Raw genomic sequence first — 16,962 nt, forward strand, 5'->3', positions numbered from 1 at the left:
TATTTCAGTCAGTATTAATGCTGATTCCCAAAATCCCCTGAATATTGGCCTTAACTAAGGTGGCTGATCAAGTGGCTAGAAATGCTGCTGTTTCACAGACAAGAGGAGATTACAATGTGCTTATGGTCTTGTGAGATACTGCCATTCAAAATCAACAGCCAGTCAGAACGTGGTACACCAAGCATGCTCATAGGTGCTTGCAGCTGCCACTTAAAAACAGCAGCCAATAGAATGCGGGACGCTTGCAATGTGAATACAGAAGTTCCAGGCTCTTGCAAAACAAAATGGAGTGTTTCATCCAGGTCTCAACTTGGCTCCTCCTCAGAAATGGGCAGCAGCCCAGAAATGGGCAGCTGCAAAGGGAGAATCTGAGAAACAAACATCCCGGTATATATGATCCCAGTTTCCCGTGGGATATTATGTCCATCCGGAAAACACCACAGTCAGATTCCCAAACAGCATTACAATAGAGTAGGGTAGATGACCATACAGAGACCCCTCTCAAGGTTGTAGACCTGCTAAGATGGCATTCCGAAGGAATTTCAAAAGCACCCAGTCTCCTGTCTTCAGATCAGGATTAGCTCTACATCTTCAAGTCTTCAACACCACTTCTAACAAATGTCCTTTAGGTTGCACTTTAAGGTGCCAGAAGACTCCTGTTTACTTGAACTGTCAGAGACTTTACAGTCTCTGCTAGACATTTTCAATCAATAGACCATTCTGTTCTAGTGCATAGTATAAGACAAACCTGTACATAATTAATTACAGAACAGATTCCCAGTAATGTATGATCATGGCGTATTCTCCAGTAGAAACAATTAAGAAAGTCACTACAAGTAAGAACTTACTATGCACAGGCTATTGTTACAAGATATACATCAACTCTAATATTATTTCATGGGCATGTGATGATATTTGTAGTTCAATACATCCCTAAGTTTAAAAGTGCCACAGAAATCCTTTTGGTTTTTGCATTCATTTTCAAGTCAGAGGTACCATATAAAAAGAGATAACTAGAAGCACAGCTAAAAGGAAAACAAATCAGACTACCATACTCTGGTAGTTTTTGCACCTAACATTTCACCCCCATCTATGGCTGGCATCCTCAGAGGCATGTCACAGTAAGTTTTTCTACATGGCACACATCTTTTGGTGACATACCTCTGAGGATGCCAACCATAGATGCAGGAAAAACATTAGAAGCTAAACTAACCGGACCACAGGAATACAGCCTGGAAAACCCTGTTGATTCCATTGTAAAAGCATTCAACAAATTAGAAAATCTTCAAAAGATAGGGAGTACTGCATTCATCTATATTTTTGACAGCAATAAAATCCTAAGGTATCTACTAAACTCTGTCCGTTTCCGCACGGGCGTTTAATGGTGGCCTGGGGATGGCAAAAATGCCGTCCCCAGGCCGCCATTCGCACAGGGGGCGCAGCTGCTTCGCAGCTGTGCAGCCCTCGCGCCGCCCGCTTGGCCCGAAGCCAGCGTTTCCACAGTGCACTTGGAAGCGCACTTGTTGTGGAAACGCCGGCTGGAAGCCGCAGCGGTGCGAACGGCAGTGGCTTCCAGGCGCTTCCCCCCCCACTCCCTCCTTGCACTTACCTTGTCCCCAGCCCTCCGGCGCGTCGCTGAGGCCTGGGGACACGCCCCCCTGCCAGGCGATGCTGGAGCAGTCGCGCAGGGCTGGGGGGCATGTCTCCAGGCCTCGGCAACGTGCCGGAGGGCCGGGGATGCGCCGGGACGGCCGGGCGACGGCGCTCCGCGGCGCCGTTGTCCCGGCTCTTTCTGGGACCGTTCATGCGAATGGTCCCAGTGTCGTCGGGTCGGCGCGAAATGCGCCGACCCAGCCGCTTCCGCCTCCGTGCGGAAACGGCCTCTGACACAGTTTGATCCTAAAGTTATTCTGTAAACTGCTTACAATAGTAACTTAGCTCTGTGCGGTTGTAACAGGGATATATATATGCTAGTGTAAACTCAATATCAGCATGGATGTATGGGCCAAATTGGATAGTACTGGGGGCATGCCAGGGAGGAGCAGGAATTATTCAATCTTCTTCAGCTCATGCCTCCCATGGTGCTGGTGTAATATGACCATAGTTAATATTACTTCAATAACAGCATGGGCATAAGTATAAACCCTCCCACTATATGCAGCATGAAGTGAAAAATACAGTACTCCTACCATGCTTCGTGCAGCTATCATATATTTTAGGATAGCAATTAATTCTTCAATCACAGTTTTTCCTGCCATGGAACCGTGTCTCAGATGATAGGACTCCAAGAGAACACTTAGAATTATTTTATTTATTTACTTATAGGGAGCTCTAGAAAATGGTATATTTTTCTTATTATTAACCCGTTCCCCCCCCACCAATGAGCTCTAACAAAAATAACAAAATAAAATGATTCCAATAATCAACAAAGTATAAAACAGAAATGAGAACAATATTAACATCTAAAACAGTATTTAACACACCAGTCAACACAGAGAAATGCAACACAGAGACATTTTCGCCTCACAAAAGGTAGCTTTCCAGCAAGCCTAGTGCTGGTCATTAGGTCCCTGGATGATCAGCACTGATGGAACAATATTATTGAACACCATGGTGGTGTGATAATATTGAAAAACTGACTGGGGTCTGGGGTGGGCTTTTATAGGCCAAAACATGGGGCCAAGGAAATCCTTTAAGGAAGGATTTTTCCTGCTATTCCAAGATGAGGTAATGGTCTTGAGTGTCAGACCATTTGACCTGATGGCTGACCCATTATCTTATTGGGTTTTGCCTGCTGTTGGACAATACAGGTAACAGCCCTTAATGGGTGTTGCAACATAGATGGGCACAAGGAGGGGATGAGTCACAGGAAAGGTTTAACAAATTTAGACAAAAGAGAACTGGTCTCACCCAGGTGTGCTATTGTTCATATTCAAATGTTATTTCCTGAGTCCCAAGCATGAGGTTGGGGGAGGGGGTCCTTTAGGCGTTCTTGCCCACAAGTTCAGATTCAGTCCCAATATGGAGTTTCTGAATCAAAAGAGAACTCCTACATTTCAGGGCACTGTTCTGCTAGATCTGACAGGGCAACCTTTCGGGAGAAAGACCATTCTCTCAACCTCCGCACTGCTACAGCTCAGGTTGGCTACACTATATCAGCCTTCCTTTCCTGCCGCCCTTTGAAAAATTTCCATTTTACATCCCTCCAAAATTCCAGTAAAGTTAGTGCCTTTCTTAGCCTCAGAGAAGCAATTCTATACAAAAAAGAGGGATATTTGCAAAAACTCACAAGAATACAAGCATCCCTTTAAAGACACATACAAAACCAATGTTGCCTATTCAGATACGCATAGGAAGGGGAAACCCACCTCAAACTCTAATTGACAGAGGAATCACCCTCCCTCTGCAATTTGAATCTATTGTGTATCAGCTAAACAATACCGTATATACTCGTGTATAAGCCAAGTTTTTCAGCTCTGTTTAAAGGCTGAGAAAAGCCCCCTCGGCTTATACGCGAGTCACCATTTTCTATCCATCACAAGGAGGCTGGGGGCAGGACCGGGACAACCTCCCTGCTGGCGGGAAGCTGCTTGTTGCTGCCCTCCTCAGAGGGTGAAGGGGGAACCCTGAGGCACCCTGGCTGGTTGGGCTTGGTCAAACCCCGGAAGGCAGAGGGAGCTCCTTACTTGGGCAGTGACATCAGGGGGAGACACTGCCCAAATAAGGAACTCCCTCTGCCTGCCGGCTGGGTTTGACAAAGCCCAGCTAGCCGCAGGCAGAGGGAGTTCCTTATTTGGGCAGTGTCTCCCCCTGATGTCACTGCCCAAATAAGGAGCTCCCTCTGCCTGCTGGCTGGCTGGGTTTGACCCTTGGCTTATACCGGAATCAATAAGTTTTCCCAGGTTTGGGCAGTAAAATTAGGTGCCTCGGCTTATACACGGGTCGGCTTATACACTAGTATATACTTTCCTGCTTCACAGTTACTATATAGGCTCTGGCAATGTCTCCCACACAGGTGGAAGAACGTAGGCACAATGCAGGAGAAGAAACCCCTAAAGGAGCTTTGTAGAAAAGCTCATAGGTGATGCCTTTTCTCTCAAATCAATAGCTCGTACCATGAGCAGAACTGTTGATAGCACTACATAACATTACACATTACTGTCCTCACTTCTCTTCTGCCTCTTTGTAGGAAGCCCTACAACACAGTTTTAGGCCAGGAGGCATTTCATTATCTGCTGACAATACCTGTGAAGTTGAAAGTGGAATCTTGGGAACATATCTTCCAGCTGCATAAGAATTATGCTGAACTTCTTTTTCCCTTTTGGTTGCAAGTATCTCAGTCTTAAAATGGCCAGAGAAATGGCTCTTGGAACTTGTCTCTCAGCTCAGCTGGCTCCCACCTAAACAGTCACTGGCAGGTTCTGGGAATGAGTTTACCAGACCCATAGCAACACAGCAGCTTGTGTGGTAGCCAAGCCATCAGGAGGACACTGCTGGTGGTGGCTGGCCTGTGAGGCTCCATGGAGGTCAGGTGCAAAAGCCAGCCCAGCCTGGTATGTATGGCGTCAACTGCCTCCACACTCCTGGAGATATGCCCAGGAGATATGCTCCACAACACCAAGCAGTGCAGGCACATCAAAGGAAATTGAAATGTTGGGACATCTAGGAAAGACCCTGCCTTCACTAGACTCTAGCTAGGCTGACAGGTGAGCAGCTGTTGTAAATGCAAATGGAGGGAAGAGTGCCAAAATTAATTTTGTTAGTTTTGGCCCAGCTTTCTAATCTGTCCAGATCATTTTGAATCCTACCCCTGTCCTCCAGGATATTAGCTACCCCTCCTAATTTGGTACCATCTGCAAATTTTATTAACATGCCCTCTATTTCATTATCCAACTCACTGATAAAAATATTGAATAGCACTGAGCCCAGGACAGAACCCTGTGGCACTCCACTACTCACTTCTCTCCAGGATGAAATGAGCCATTGATGAGCACTCTGTGTGTCTGGCTAGTCAACCAATTAAAAATCCATCTAACAGTTGCACTGTCTAGTTCACATCTTTCCAGCTTACTTGCAAGAATATCATGGGGCACCTTGTCAGAGCCCTTACTAAAATCAAGGTATGCTATGTTCACAGCATTCCCTTCATCTACCAATTTTGTCACTCTATCAAAAAAAGAGATAACATTAGTCTGGCATGACTTGTTTTTGGGAAACCCATGTTGATTTTCAGTGATTACATTATTCTCTTCCAAGTGCTTAAAGACTGTCTCCTTAATTATCTGTTCTAGAATCTTTCCTGGTATTGATGTCAGGCTGACTGGGCCGCAGTTGTTTGGGTCCTCTTTTCTCCCCTTTTTGAAGAAGGGGACAACATTAGCTCTCCTCCAGTCCACTGGGACTTCTTCTGTTCTCTAGGAGTTCTCAACGATTATAGCAAGCAGTTCTGAGATTACTTCTGCCAGTTCTTTTAATACCCAAGGATGTAGTTCATCAGGCCATGAAGATTTGAATTCATTTAAAGTATTCAGGTATTCCTGTACTAGCTCTTTATTTATTCTGTGCTGAATTTCCTACTGTATCTTCTTGTTCATTTCCCCCCAGTTGAGCACTATTTTTCTTTTGGGAAAAAACCAAGACAAAGAAGATGTTGAGTAGTTCTGCCTTTTCTCTGTCCCCTGTTAGAATTTCCCTATCTTTTCCCCCATCTTCTCCACTTCGTATCCTTTTTCTTCCTTTCCTACAGACAAAATCAAAACAGCCCTTTTAATTGTTTTTAACATATCTCGCAAGTCTGAGTTCATTGTGAGCTTTAGCTTTTCTGACTTTCTCCCTACATGTCTTGGCTATTTGTTTGAATTTCTCTTTAGTAATTTCCCCTTTTCCATTTCTTGTACATATCCCTTTTATATCTTAGCTCACTTGAGAGTTCTTTAGACATCCATTCTGGTTTCTTTAGACACCTCCCATTTTTTTCTCCTCTTTGTAACTGTTTGAAATTGTGTCTTCAGGATCTCACTTTTAAGAAACTCCCATCCATCTTGTACTCCCTTCTCTTTTAATATTCTTATCTATGGGATCACACCCAGTAGTTTCTTAAAGTCTAGAACATGTATCCTGCTAGACTTGGCATCCCCTTTCCATTGTATGAGGAACTCCAGGAGAAGATGGTCACTCCCACCTAAGGACCCTATCACTTCCACACTATTAATCAGGTTTTCATTATTGGTTAGGAGCAGATCTAAAATATCTGATCCCCTTGTTGCCTCATCCACCTTCTGGACCATGAAACTGTCTGCAAGGCAAGTGACCAAATTGTTTGACCTGGTAGTCTTGGCAGAGTTTGACTCCCAGCAAATATCTGTATAATTGAAATCTCCCATTACTACTACTTCTCTTCTTTGTGAAAGTTTGGTCATCTGCTTCAGAAAGACATCATCCAACTCTTCAGTCTGGCGTGGGGGTCTATAATAAATCCGCACAATGAGATCACTGTTGTTTTTCTCCCCCTTAATTTTTACCCAGATGCTCTCAACCTGGTTCCCAGGATTTAAGTCATGGACCTGTTCACAAGTGTAATCATCTCTGAAATATAGTGCTACTCCACTGCCATTCCAAGTTCAGCTATTTTCTGCAATAGGTTGTACCCCTCAGTTATTACATTCCAGTCATGAGATTCAAAGCCCCAGGTTTCAGTGATGCCTATTATATCATATTTATTATGCCATGTTAAGAGTTCCAGTTCATCCTGTTTATTACCCATGCTTTGTGATTAATGTAGAGACAACTAAGGCTTTGGTTCATGCCCCGTGGATGCTTATTTAAGGTTTTATCCCTCTCACTGCTGAACTTTTGCTCAGTTCTCTCTATAACCTTCAGCCTATTCTCTCTAGTATTAGGTGAACTCCTTCCCACTTGAATATTGTCTCCCTCCCCCACTTCACTAAGTTTAAAGTCCTCCTGATATGGTTTGCCAGTCTCCAAGCAAAAATGCTCTTCCCTACAGCCATGAGGTGTAACCCATTCCTTGCCAGTAGTCCTTCAAGAAACTGCAGATCATAGTCCAAGAAGCCAAAACGTTCCTGGCTGCACTACCTGTTAAACCAGTTATTCTCCTCCACTATTCTTCTTAGCGGGGAGTCCCCTAACATCACGACACGTCTCCTCTGGGTTTTGAAGGTGACATTTCATGGGTTGAACCTTATGTGAGTTGTGCATTCTCTGAGAACTGAGTCCATTCCTCTTGTGCCTGTTCCTTATCCTCATCGAGAAGGGAGAGAACCTCAAAATGATTCTGTAGTTTCAAATTCACAGAATGCTTCCTGGTTCTCTGCTTCTATGGGTTACACTTCTCCAATTGCCCACCTTTTTGAGAGCTGCCATCCTTCTCAGAGATGTCCCCAGTGTGTTCTCCACCCAGTACTGTCTGCTCCATTCTGTCCAGGAAAGTCTCCTTTTCTTAATGTGCTGAAGTGTAGATACTTGCGTTTCAAGCTGCTGTACCTTCTCTATTAACAAAGTAACCAACGTGCACTTGCTGGTAGAAAAACAAACGTCTGGCAGAAAAACAAACATTCCACAGCTGTTGCAGGTGACAGCAGCAACTTCTTGATGATCCATATTTAGGTGTCTTAAATTCTGCAGAACAGATTTCTGGGCCTCCTTTCAAAAGTCCCCTTCTACACTTGACCACCAAAAATCCAAGTTAGCCTTGCTTCTTTTTAGCCCAGCCCTGTTCACAGAGTTCTAGACCATGACCTAAGGATTGAAGACTAGGGAATCACTACCTTATGTTTTGCTATCTCCCCAAAGATGGGTCCTTATTGGTAACAACTGTGTGTACCTATGGTGCGCGCCGCTGCTTCTGAACAAGTCAAAGAGCAAGTGGCAGTGAGTGGCAGTTGATTCAAATTGGTTGGGTGATTAAACAGAATCCCCACACCTCGACAGCCTGAGGCAAACACACAGCCAACAACAAAGGAACCTCCCACACAGGCAAAAGCTTCCTCAAGCCCACAAAAAACAAATACACAACCCCTCAAAAACACACACACCAGATAAGGGTTGAGCTTTAAAGGATAACCCCCCACAAAAAAACCAAATAGAATATATATTTCTTCCTTCACACAGACTTAGAAGTTGAGATATGAAAAACCAATCATCCAGGCTTCTCTTTAATCACTGAATTAGAATAAGAAAGAGCCTCCCTGTCAAGGAATTTAGATTTACAACATTGTAAATAGAAATTCATTGTTTCAGAAACAGTTGGTAACTTCCACACAAAAAATCAAGGAACTTTAATGTTTCTAACTTTGGTTTAAACATTCATAGAACTGAAGCAAGTAAAATACAACTTTGCTATCAGAAAGACACAATAAAGATACTTGGACTTCTTAATAATTCTATAATGTGTGTGTGTATAAATTAGCTAGTAAAAATAGTAGCTATATTTATTTTACAAACAATGTCAACTGATAACTATTTACATCTACATGATCAGGTTTAAAATATGTTCAGAATATAATGAGCCAATGTCTGAAAATCCAGTCTCTCTGCTATCCATCATTTTATCAAACCAGTTTCTCAGAAATCTCTGCTAAGAAAGTTTGAAACAATAATATGCCCAAGATGTGCAACCATGGACATGGAGGAAAGAGAAGAAATCAAAGTCAAGCAGAAGATTTGCCAGGGAGTTGCATTCTTCTGTTCACAAGCTGATGCGGTAAGATTCTGAACTTTTAGTTTTCTAGGAACCTAGCAAGGTATGGATAGGCATTTTGTCATCTGAGTTCCTGCAAGACCAAACCTGATCATAGAGACAGAATGGCTATCTTGCTGGAAACCCAAAAGATTAGAGCTTGATTTCTTCACGCCCCTGCCTTCGCCCATGGTGGAGAAAAAAGCGGAGGCGGAAGTGTCCATGCTCTTCATATTCTTCACAAATGGCTTTATCTAGTATATTAAAATAGAAATGCAAATAATCTGCAGAAGTACTCTACCGTCTTCTGAATTTCCAGAAGCATTTAACATACTGGGAGATTTTATACAAATCCTCAATTCATGAACATGCCAAACATCCTAATTTTAGGCCATCATTTTTTTATTTGGTGACTTCTTGTGAATTGCAGAAGTAGTATATGGATTTCTTGTGTACTACTAATTAGAACTGGTGCATCCAAATGCTTCATGTATATGGTAGTTGACCTGTATTACTTATTACTAATTTACTAATTTCATCTACCCAAACAATAATGGATAAGTAGAAACTGCTGTCAAAACTCTTTCTGAATGGATAACTTATTGATGCCAAATGAACTCAGAAGGGATAGATAACAGATGGGAGTGGGGTGGGGTCATGACAGAAACTTACTGATAGGGAAGGTACCAACAACTCCTACTACAATACTTCTACATCTAAGTAGAAAGGAAATGGAAAAGTATTGGTTAGGAAGAAAACATAATTGTGTTTTAATTTGTTTTAAATAGTGAACAAGAAGAATAATTTTCCATGGATCATGAAGATAAAGGTATACAGAACTAAAGAATACTCTCAATCTACAAGAGGAACTGAGAGCAATATGTGCTCCTTGTTGTTTAAACTCACCACAACCAGAAAGACATCCTGACAGAAATGTCAACTGACAACACTCCTCCTACAGCCACCAGGGAGAAAATAATTCACATTTAGAGGATGACTTTGGGTTCATGGTAACTCCCACCTGGGCATACAATTATAGACTTTTCTCTTTTGGAGAGTGCTCCTCAATCACGTCTGTAATTTAAGTTAGGTAAATCTATGCTGAATTACTTACCCAGCAAAATGGGGACACTTATCCAAAGTAGCAGATTGATTCCATAAACAGAATTGTATTTACATTAAAAAGATCTTGTTTGTTTCTGTTAATTGTAAAACTGAGGGCCAATAAACTGAAGCTCAATCACTGTGGTACTGTTTGTTAATGACAAAGCTGCTCACTGACAGAGGAGCTGGTCTGCTCTGAAGGGGGTTGCACTTTCCCTGAAGAAGCTGGGCGCCCCCCGCATAACAAAATGGCATGCATCCCAGCCGCACACCATTGAGCCCTGCTCCTGCCTTCCTGCAGGCCATCTCCTACAATTTCTAGGGTCTGGGGACAGCAGGAGCCAGTCTGCAGGCAGCCGGGGGGGGGGGGGCTGGGTGCCCCCAAGCCACATCCCTTGCCCCACCCTCAAGCACAGAGCACCCGGAGAAGGTGTTATCCCTGGGCTCCATTCCCCCCCCCCCCCGATACGTCTCTGCTGTGGCATGTAGCAGCATGTAGTGTTCTACATTTGACTGTATTTGAAAACAGTCTGGAAACTTCAGCCCATCCAAAATGTAGCATTCAGACCATTGTCACAGGGACCCAAGGATAGTATCACCACAGTGCTGAAAGAGCTGCACTAGCTGTCAATTTGTTTATAAGCACCTCAAAGTGCTGGTTCTTTAATGCCAGGGGCCAGGGTATTGCCTGGCCTGCCTGCTAAAATATTCTTCACAAACCTTGCTCTTTGTGTGTCCCTTTCCTCAGAACTGAAGGAGGTGATGACTAGAGTCAGAGTTTTTCCATTGGTGGCACCTTGTCTGTGGAATGCCTGTGCACTTGAGACTCATGTGACAGATATGCTATTTTCTTTTAGGCACCATGCCAAAACATTTCCATTTGCCATGACTTTTCACTAAGGGGCTAATCTGTTTAGCATGGTTTTACAGTCTGTTCTTAACCTCATAAAACATGCATTTAAAGGTGTTTCATGTTATATGTTGTTCTATGCTCTGCTGAGTTTTTGAATGGTGAGTCTTAACAATTTTTATGATACTATACATTTTTATTATGTTTCATTTGTGCGCTGCTCAGGCATGTTCCCTGGAGAAATTTTCCAAATAAAGAAAAAAAAGTAGGTTTCTAAATAATCTTATTTCACATAAAACCCCTTGTTCTTCCAAGGCAACTTTTTCATCCCCCCTACCATTCACAACATTAGGTTTATTTATTAGCTGACTAAATATGCCTTTTAAAAACTGACTTTTTGGTACAAACTTTGTTACAACGTTTGCACAGGGAGGAAAAATGATTGGTAATAAACAAATATTTATATGTGATAATGTTGCTTAGTAATACATTATTTGTGAATATTAATAAACTCACGTTCATATTTCTCTGCATTCTCACAAATACAGTTCATGCATAACTTTTATCTATATTCAATAGAAAAGCAACTATACAGTAGATTTATAATAAACTGCAAAATATCAACTGCAATCCCAACATTATACAATACCTAAGTCCTACTAATTTAAAATGAATGCAGTAATACTACAATACTTGAGCAACTTTTTCTAGTCTTTAACATCTAAATATTTTGCTGACAGGTAAAGAAAGAGATTAAAACAATTTAACATTGATAACAGACATTCTTTCCCAACACTATTTTTGGCAATGCAGAAATCTAATTTGTCATTTTAAAAGAAAAGCAGGGTTATTTTAAAAAAAGACATTTTGATAGAAAATATTTTGTTGTATAGAGTAATATTATTCTGCTTTGATACATTTTATAATATACTATGAACAAATTATATGACAATATCTCACATACTTAAAAGTTTTGCAGGAACAAAATCGTTGATCTAATAATATTATATACATGAGCAGTTTTTACATAATTATTTCAGATTATAGAAGTTCAGTGCTACTCCATTCTCTATTTGTTGCTCTATAATTTTTCTCCCAAGCCCAGGACACACAGAAGCTTCAATGTATCCACTCAGGTCTGCAGGAAAGAACTGTTCTATTCATATTAGCATTACAGAATCCACCATGTGTGCAATAGTCTCAGCATGCAAAATACTAGCTCCTCAGGATCTACATGGAACAGCTCCTGATCATATCTATCTTATCTAAGCCACACAGAGCTTTGAATGTGGCTTTTGCTTATACTTTGTATTAGTGTCTTTCCAAAATGTAGAACAAATTCCTGGAAAGAGTCTGCTAACAATTTTATCCCCATCTGTTTGTTACACCATACCTGAGTTTGGATTCTATTAAGCCCTCGGAACCAGAGGATTTGTCCACGTCGAAGTTCTCGCTCTGCATGATCAATTTCTTCTACATCTTCATTCAGTTCCTCTTCAGGTGCTTCTGTCTTTTCTGTGAGCCCTCCTGCTTCCTTTAAAAACTTTAGCCTACTTGTTGGGATAGTTGCAATGACCTGGAAAAATAAATGTTTAAAAAGCTATGAACATGAACATTTCATGAATATGCAGAATATGAAATCCAACTAACCATATGTTTAATTTTATTTATTTATTTATTTATTATTGATATTGTATAGGGATACTTGATCCAACATAAACAAAATAGGGTAGTAATATTTTCCATAAGTTTTTTAAGAAGAAAAAAGTCATTCCTTTAGGGAAATAAAACATTAGTTGTTAAACTGCTGGTTAATTGGGATTTCCTTTAATATGAACCCAAAGTGTCCTTTTATGTGCCACTGAAATAAGGACTTAGTGAGATGGGTGGATTTTCTCCTCTTGATGATATAATTGTTGATTTAATACCCTAACAGTGCTGCCACAATTACTTTACGGAGCTCCAATCTGAGGAGCAAAAACCGCTGAGAAATTAGTGTTCAATCTTTGTTTTTTTGTCGTTTATTGGGTCTTCCAAACTCAGTTACGTATCAAGTTCTTTGTTTAGAAACCGGAGCCAAGACGATTTTTTTCCCGGGTTTGGCTTTCTTTGTTTAAATACTGGCTTCGCCTTCATTTTAGAGCCCTCCCGGGCAGTCTGACATATCTTCTGTTAAGCGACCACTTCCACTCCACCTGGCACACCAAAATTATCAATCAAATAAACAACATAGGTGTATCTTTTGACCAATTCCTACTGATGGACGAAAGACAGGCTTTCGAAGTTTTGAAACAACGTACTCTTGACATTGAAGGGCAGCTTCTCACAGCTGGAGCCTGCAGAACTTGTTCTCCCACATTTTATGGCATTTCACCACCATTGCCGAGTTTTATGGCTAAATATATGAGTAATTTAATCAATCCACATCTCCGTAGATATTTTATGCTTGCTCAGCTTAATGTGCTACCGACTGCCCAAACAAGAGGCAGATATCATGGCATCTCACAGGAGAACAGGACTTGTTCCTGTACAGCGGGCCTACCCGAAACAACTGAACATGTGCTCCCACATTGTAAAGATTTGGCAGACTATCGGTTGCTTTTTCTCGAGGCCATCTTGAAGAAATTTTCAGTGAGATCAGACAAGGAAATAGTTTCATACTTGCTTAGTGACCATCATCCCCACACTACTGAATCAGTTGCCAGGTTTTTAACAAAGGCACTTGGATCAAGAGTGAAACCTTTGTGTAAATTTTAGTCAATTGGTTTTAACATAATTTGTATTTTACCACTCTTTATATGCCATTAAAGGTTTTGTATTTGTATTTGTTTGTACCCTAACAGTGAGGTGAGATGCAGCGGTAAGATGATATGCAGCATAAGCAGTCAGGGGCTAAAATGTAAATATGAAACTCCTAAAAAGACTAAACATAGACAATGAAAAAAAATGACAGAAATACAATCAGAAGTTGAAATGCAGCATTCCAGTGACATGCACATAGAAACAAAAAGAACTATTATAGTGTTAAGAAATAGAAAAGAACAAAAAAAAGCAAGAAGAGATTTGGGTCACAAGTTTCAAGAAATCAAAGGGGAAAAACCTTCAACAACACATTAAATCAAAGGGAAATTTAAAGCATGGTTAGGCTTGATGAAAGATCAACATAGAAAGACATGAAAAGAACAGTACAAAATTAAGAAAAAATGAGAACAATACCCTGAAGGACTATATGGAAGAGACAAAAGGATGAAAGATTCCTTCCAAGAAGAAACTCTCAATGAGGAACTTGAAATATCAGAAAGTGAAGTGAAAACTGTGCTGACAGCAATTGGGAGAAACAAATTACCATAAGTAAATGGAATATCAATGGAGCTATTACAAGCTGCAGACATTGAACCAAAATCTTAATATGCCAACAAATATGGAAAACAATACAATGTCCACAGACAGGAAACATTCAATTTGCATTATGTTTTCAAAAAAGGAGACATCAAAGACAGTAGCAACTAAGAACATAAGAACATAAGAACCAGCCTGCTGGATCAGACCAGAGTCCATCTAGTCCAGCATTCTGCTACTCGCAGTGGCCCACCAGGTGCCTTTGGGAGCTCACATGCAGGATGTGAAAGCAATGGCCTTCTGCTGCTGCTGCTGCTCCTGAGCACCTGGTCTGCTAAGGCATTTGGAATCTGAGATCAAGGAGGATCAAGATTGATAGCCATATGACCAATAGGCCATAGACTATCAGACCAATACATTAATTACATGTGAGAAAGTTGATGCTCAAAGTCTTACAACAAAGATTATTGTCATATATGAAATGAGAAATGCCTGATGCTCAAGCAAGATTCAGAAAAGGAAGAAGAACTAGAAATCTCATTGCAAATTTATGGTGATACTGGAGCACATAAGAGAATTTCAAAAGAAAATCAGCTTGTGTTTCATAGTTTATAGCAAAGCTTTTGACTGTATGGATCATGAAAAGCTATTTGGATGGGAGACCTCCAAAAAATACCAGGGTCGTGACATGGAGGCAAGCAATGGCAAACCACCTCTGAATGTGTCTTGCCTTGAAAATTTCACCAAGGATTGCTATAAGCCAGATGCGATTTGATGGCAAAAATCCAGCGACAAACATTTTCAGGAAAGTGCTTGGTTTTGCATTATTTCATTTAATATCAGAGGCAATAAAACAGAACAACATTTACAGTTATAAGCAGCTGCAAAAAACCTCTAGTAGAAGAACAGAAATCCTTAATTTAGAAATTTATTATTAACTTTGTAATGTAAGGTGATTAGTTCTTACCTGCCCCCACACAAGTTCACCCAGTCCAATAAATACACACCACATCCACTGGTCAAGTTGCAAAGGAGAACAGCTAAAAGGTTTCCCACCAAACTGCACAATTACTATCTGCAGAAGGATAGAAAAAGAGATAAAATATATCATTACTAACCCATAGAAAGAAAAAGAGGAGTTTAAATGTTGTTCCATGGGCACTAGCATTTTTTAAAAAAACATAAATATTTTAATTAATTATTTTACCTTGGAAGAGATCAGTAACAAAATGTACAATGAATTATCAACCGATGAAACTACCTATATATCCCAAAGTCCCTGATTTAGTTGTATCAAAATTCTAAATAATGCAATTCAGTCATGACTAATTTATATCATATGATTCAGTATGTTTTAGCCACCAATAAATTTAGCTGAATCAGGCCAATAACCTTCCTATTGACAATTCCATATCTACTCTGCAACTCTATTAAGATAAGGGGAAAAAAGTCAGAATGAAAGCTTCAAATAGAGGCCAGTCATATTTTACTTACTATATTCTGGTTTTAAACGCACTGCAGCTATTAATACTACGTTTGTTTGATTTGAAAATACATTGTTGTTATTCTAAACTTAAAGTGACATAATGGAATCTGCTCAGAAATGTGGACAAGACATGGGTTAAAGCAGGCTGTGGGAATTGCTAAAACTGTAAAATAAGGATGGGACAGAAAAAACAGATCTGACGATACAGACAAAATGAAATTATAGAAATTCAGGAAATACTTTTTAAAAGAAAAACATCTTTTGAGGAAGGAGATGAAGTGGTTAAGGATACAGTATGGGACATTACTTCATTACAGAGAGCAGAGTGACAAAAGGGAATTAGAGAAAAATGTAAAACAAGTACAACAGGAAACTAGTCCTGGTAGAAATAATGAGAAACAGAATACGCATCTGTTCAGGGCACAGAGAAATGGAAAGGGTAGATAATTTAGGAACAGAGACCATGGAGGAAAAAAAAGAAGGAACAGTGTGAGAGAGGGGTACAAACAGGGGTGTAGCTAGGGTAAATGGAGCCCGGGGCAAAATCTGAGTTTTGCGCCCCCCCCCCCATTTGGGCAGCATCCCTCCCCCACCACGACCAAACAACATTTTTTGCACCAGGTCATCTCAAAGTCACCATTGCATTATAGAACATGGCCCCAGCTTACACACAAATCTAATTTTACCCAGGGCTCCCTAGTTTAAACAACATTGAAAGTGATGCTATTTTTTGAAGGCAGGGAATCCACCCTGAAACAGCATCACTTTTAATGTTGTTTAAACTACAGAGCCCAGATTCTCCTTTTAAATCCACCTTAAAGTTACTCTGGGCTCTCTAGTTTAAGCAGCATTGAAAGTGATGCTGTTTTGGGGTGGATTCCCCCACCCCAAACAGCATCATTTTCCAATATTGAGTTATTAATGAGTTTTCTGGGCTGTGTGGCCGTGGTCTGGTGTATCTTGTTCCTAATGTTTCACCTACATCTGTGGCTGGTATTTTCAGAGGTGTATCACAGAGAGAAGTCTATTATACACTGTGTCCAGCCTTCTCTTATAACAGACTTCTCTCTGTGATACACTTCTGAAGATGCCAGCCACAGATGCAGGCGAAATGTTAGGAACAAGATCTATCAGACCACGGCTACACAGCCTGTAAAACTCACAACTACCAGTTGAATCTGGTTTTTGAAAGCCTTCAACAATACTTTTAATGTTTTTTTAAATCTAGGGAGCCCAGATTCTCCCTTTAAATCCACTCCAAAGGAGGTGGATTTAAAGAGAGAACCTGGGGAAAATTTGAGGGTGCCTGTCAGGGGAGCAATGTTTAAGCTAACAGTACCAAACTTTTAGGTTATCTTCAGAAGACTCTCCTGATTAAGCCACCCAGGTTTAGTGAAGTTTGGTTCAGGAAGCCCAAAGTTATGGACCCTCAAAAGGGTAGCCCCATCTACCATTAGCTCCCATTGGAAACAATGGAGGATGGAG

At 40.8% G+C, this 16,962-nt stretch overlaps 1 protein-coding gene across 1 annotated transcript in view; it reads right to left on the minus strand.

Moving 5' to 3' along the window:
- Positions 1-16,962, minus strand: part of ATP2B2 (ATPase plasma membrane Ca2+ transporting 2) — a 325,928-nt gene that overhangs the window by 21,764 nt on the left and 287,202 nt on the right. Inside the window, exons 17-18 of the mRNA XM_048487339.1 lie at positions 14,959-15,104; positions 12,046-12,228 (exon numbers count right to left, since the gene is read on the minus strand). Of these exons, the coding sequence (XP_048343296.1) occupies positions 12,046-12,228; positions 14,959-15,104 (329 nt within the window). The remainder of the gene's footprint in view (positions 1-12,045; positions 12,229-14,958; positions 15,105-16,962) is intronic.

This window comes from Sphaerodactylus townsendi, linkage group LG03, assembly GCF_021028975.2.
Source record: "Sphaerodactylus townsendi isolate TG3544 linkage group LG03, MPM_Stown_v2.3, whole genome shotgun sequence".
Classification (NCBI taxonomy): domain Eukaryota; kingdom Metazoa; phylum Chordata; class Lepidosauria; order Squamata; family Sphaerodactylidae; genus Sphaerodactylus; species Sphaerodactylus townsendi.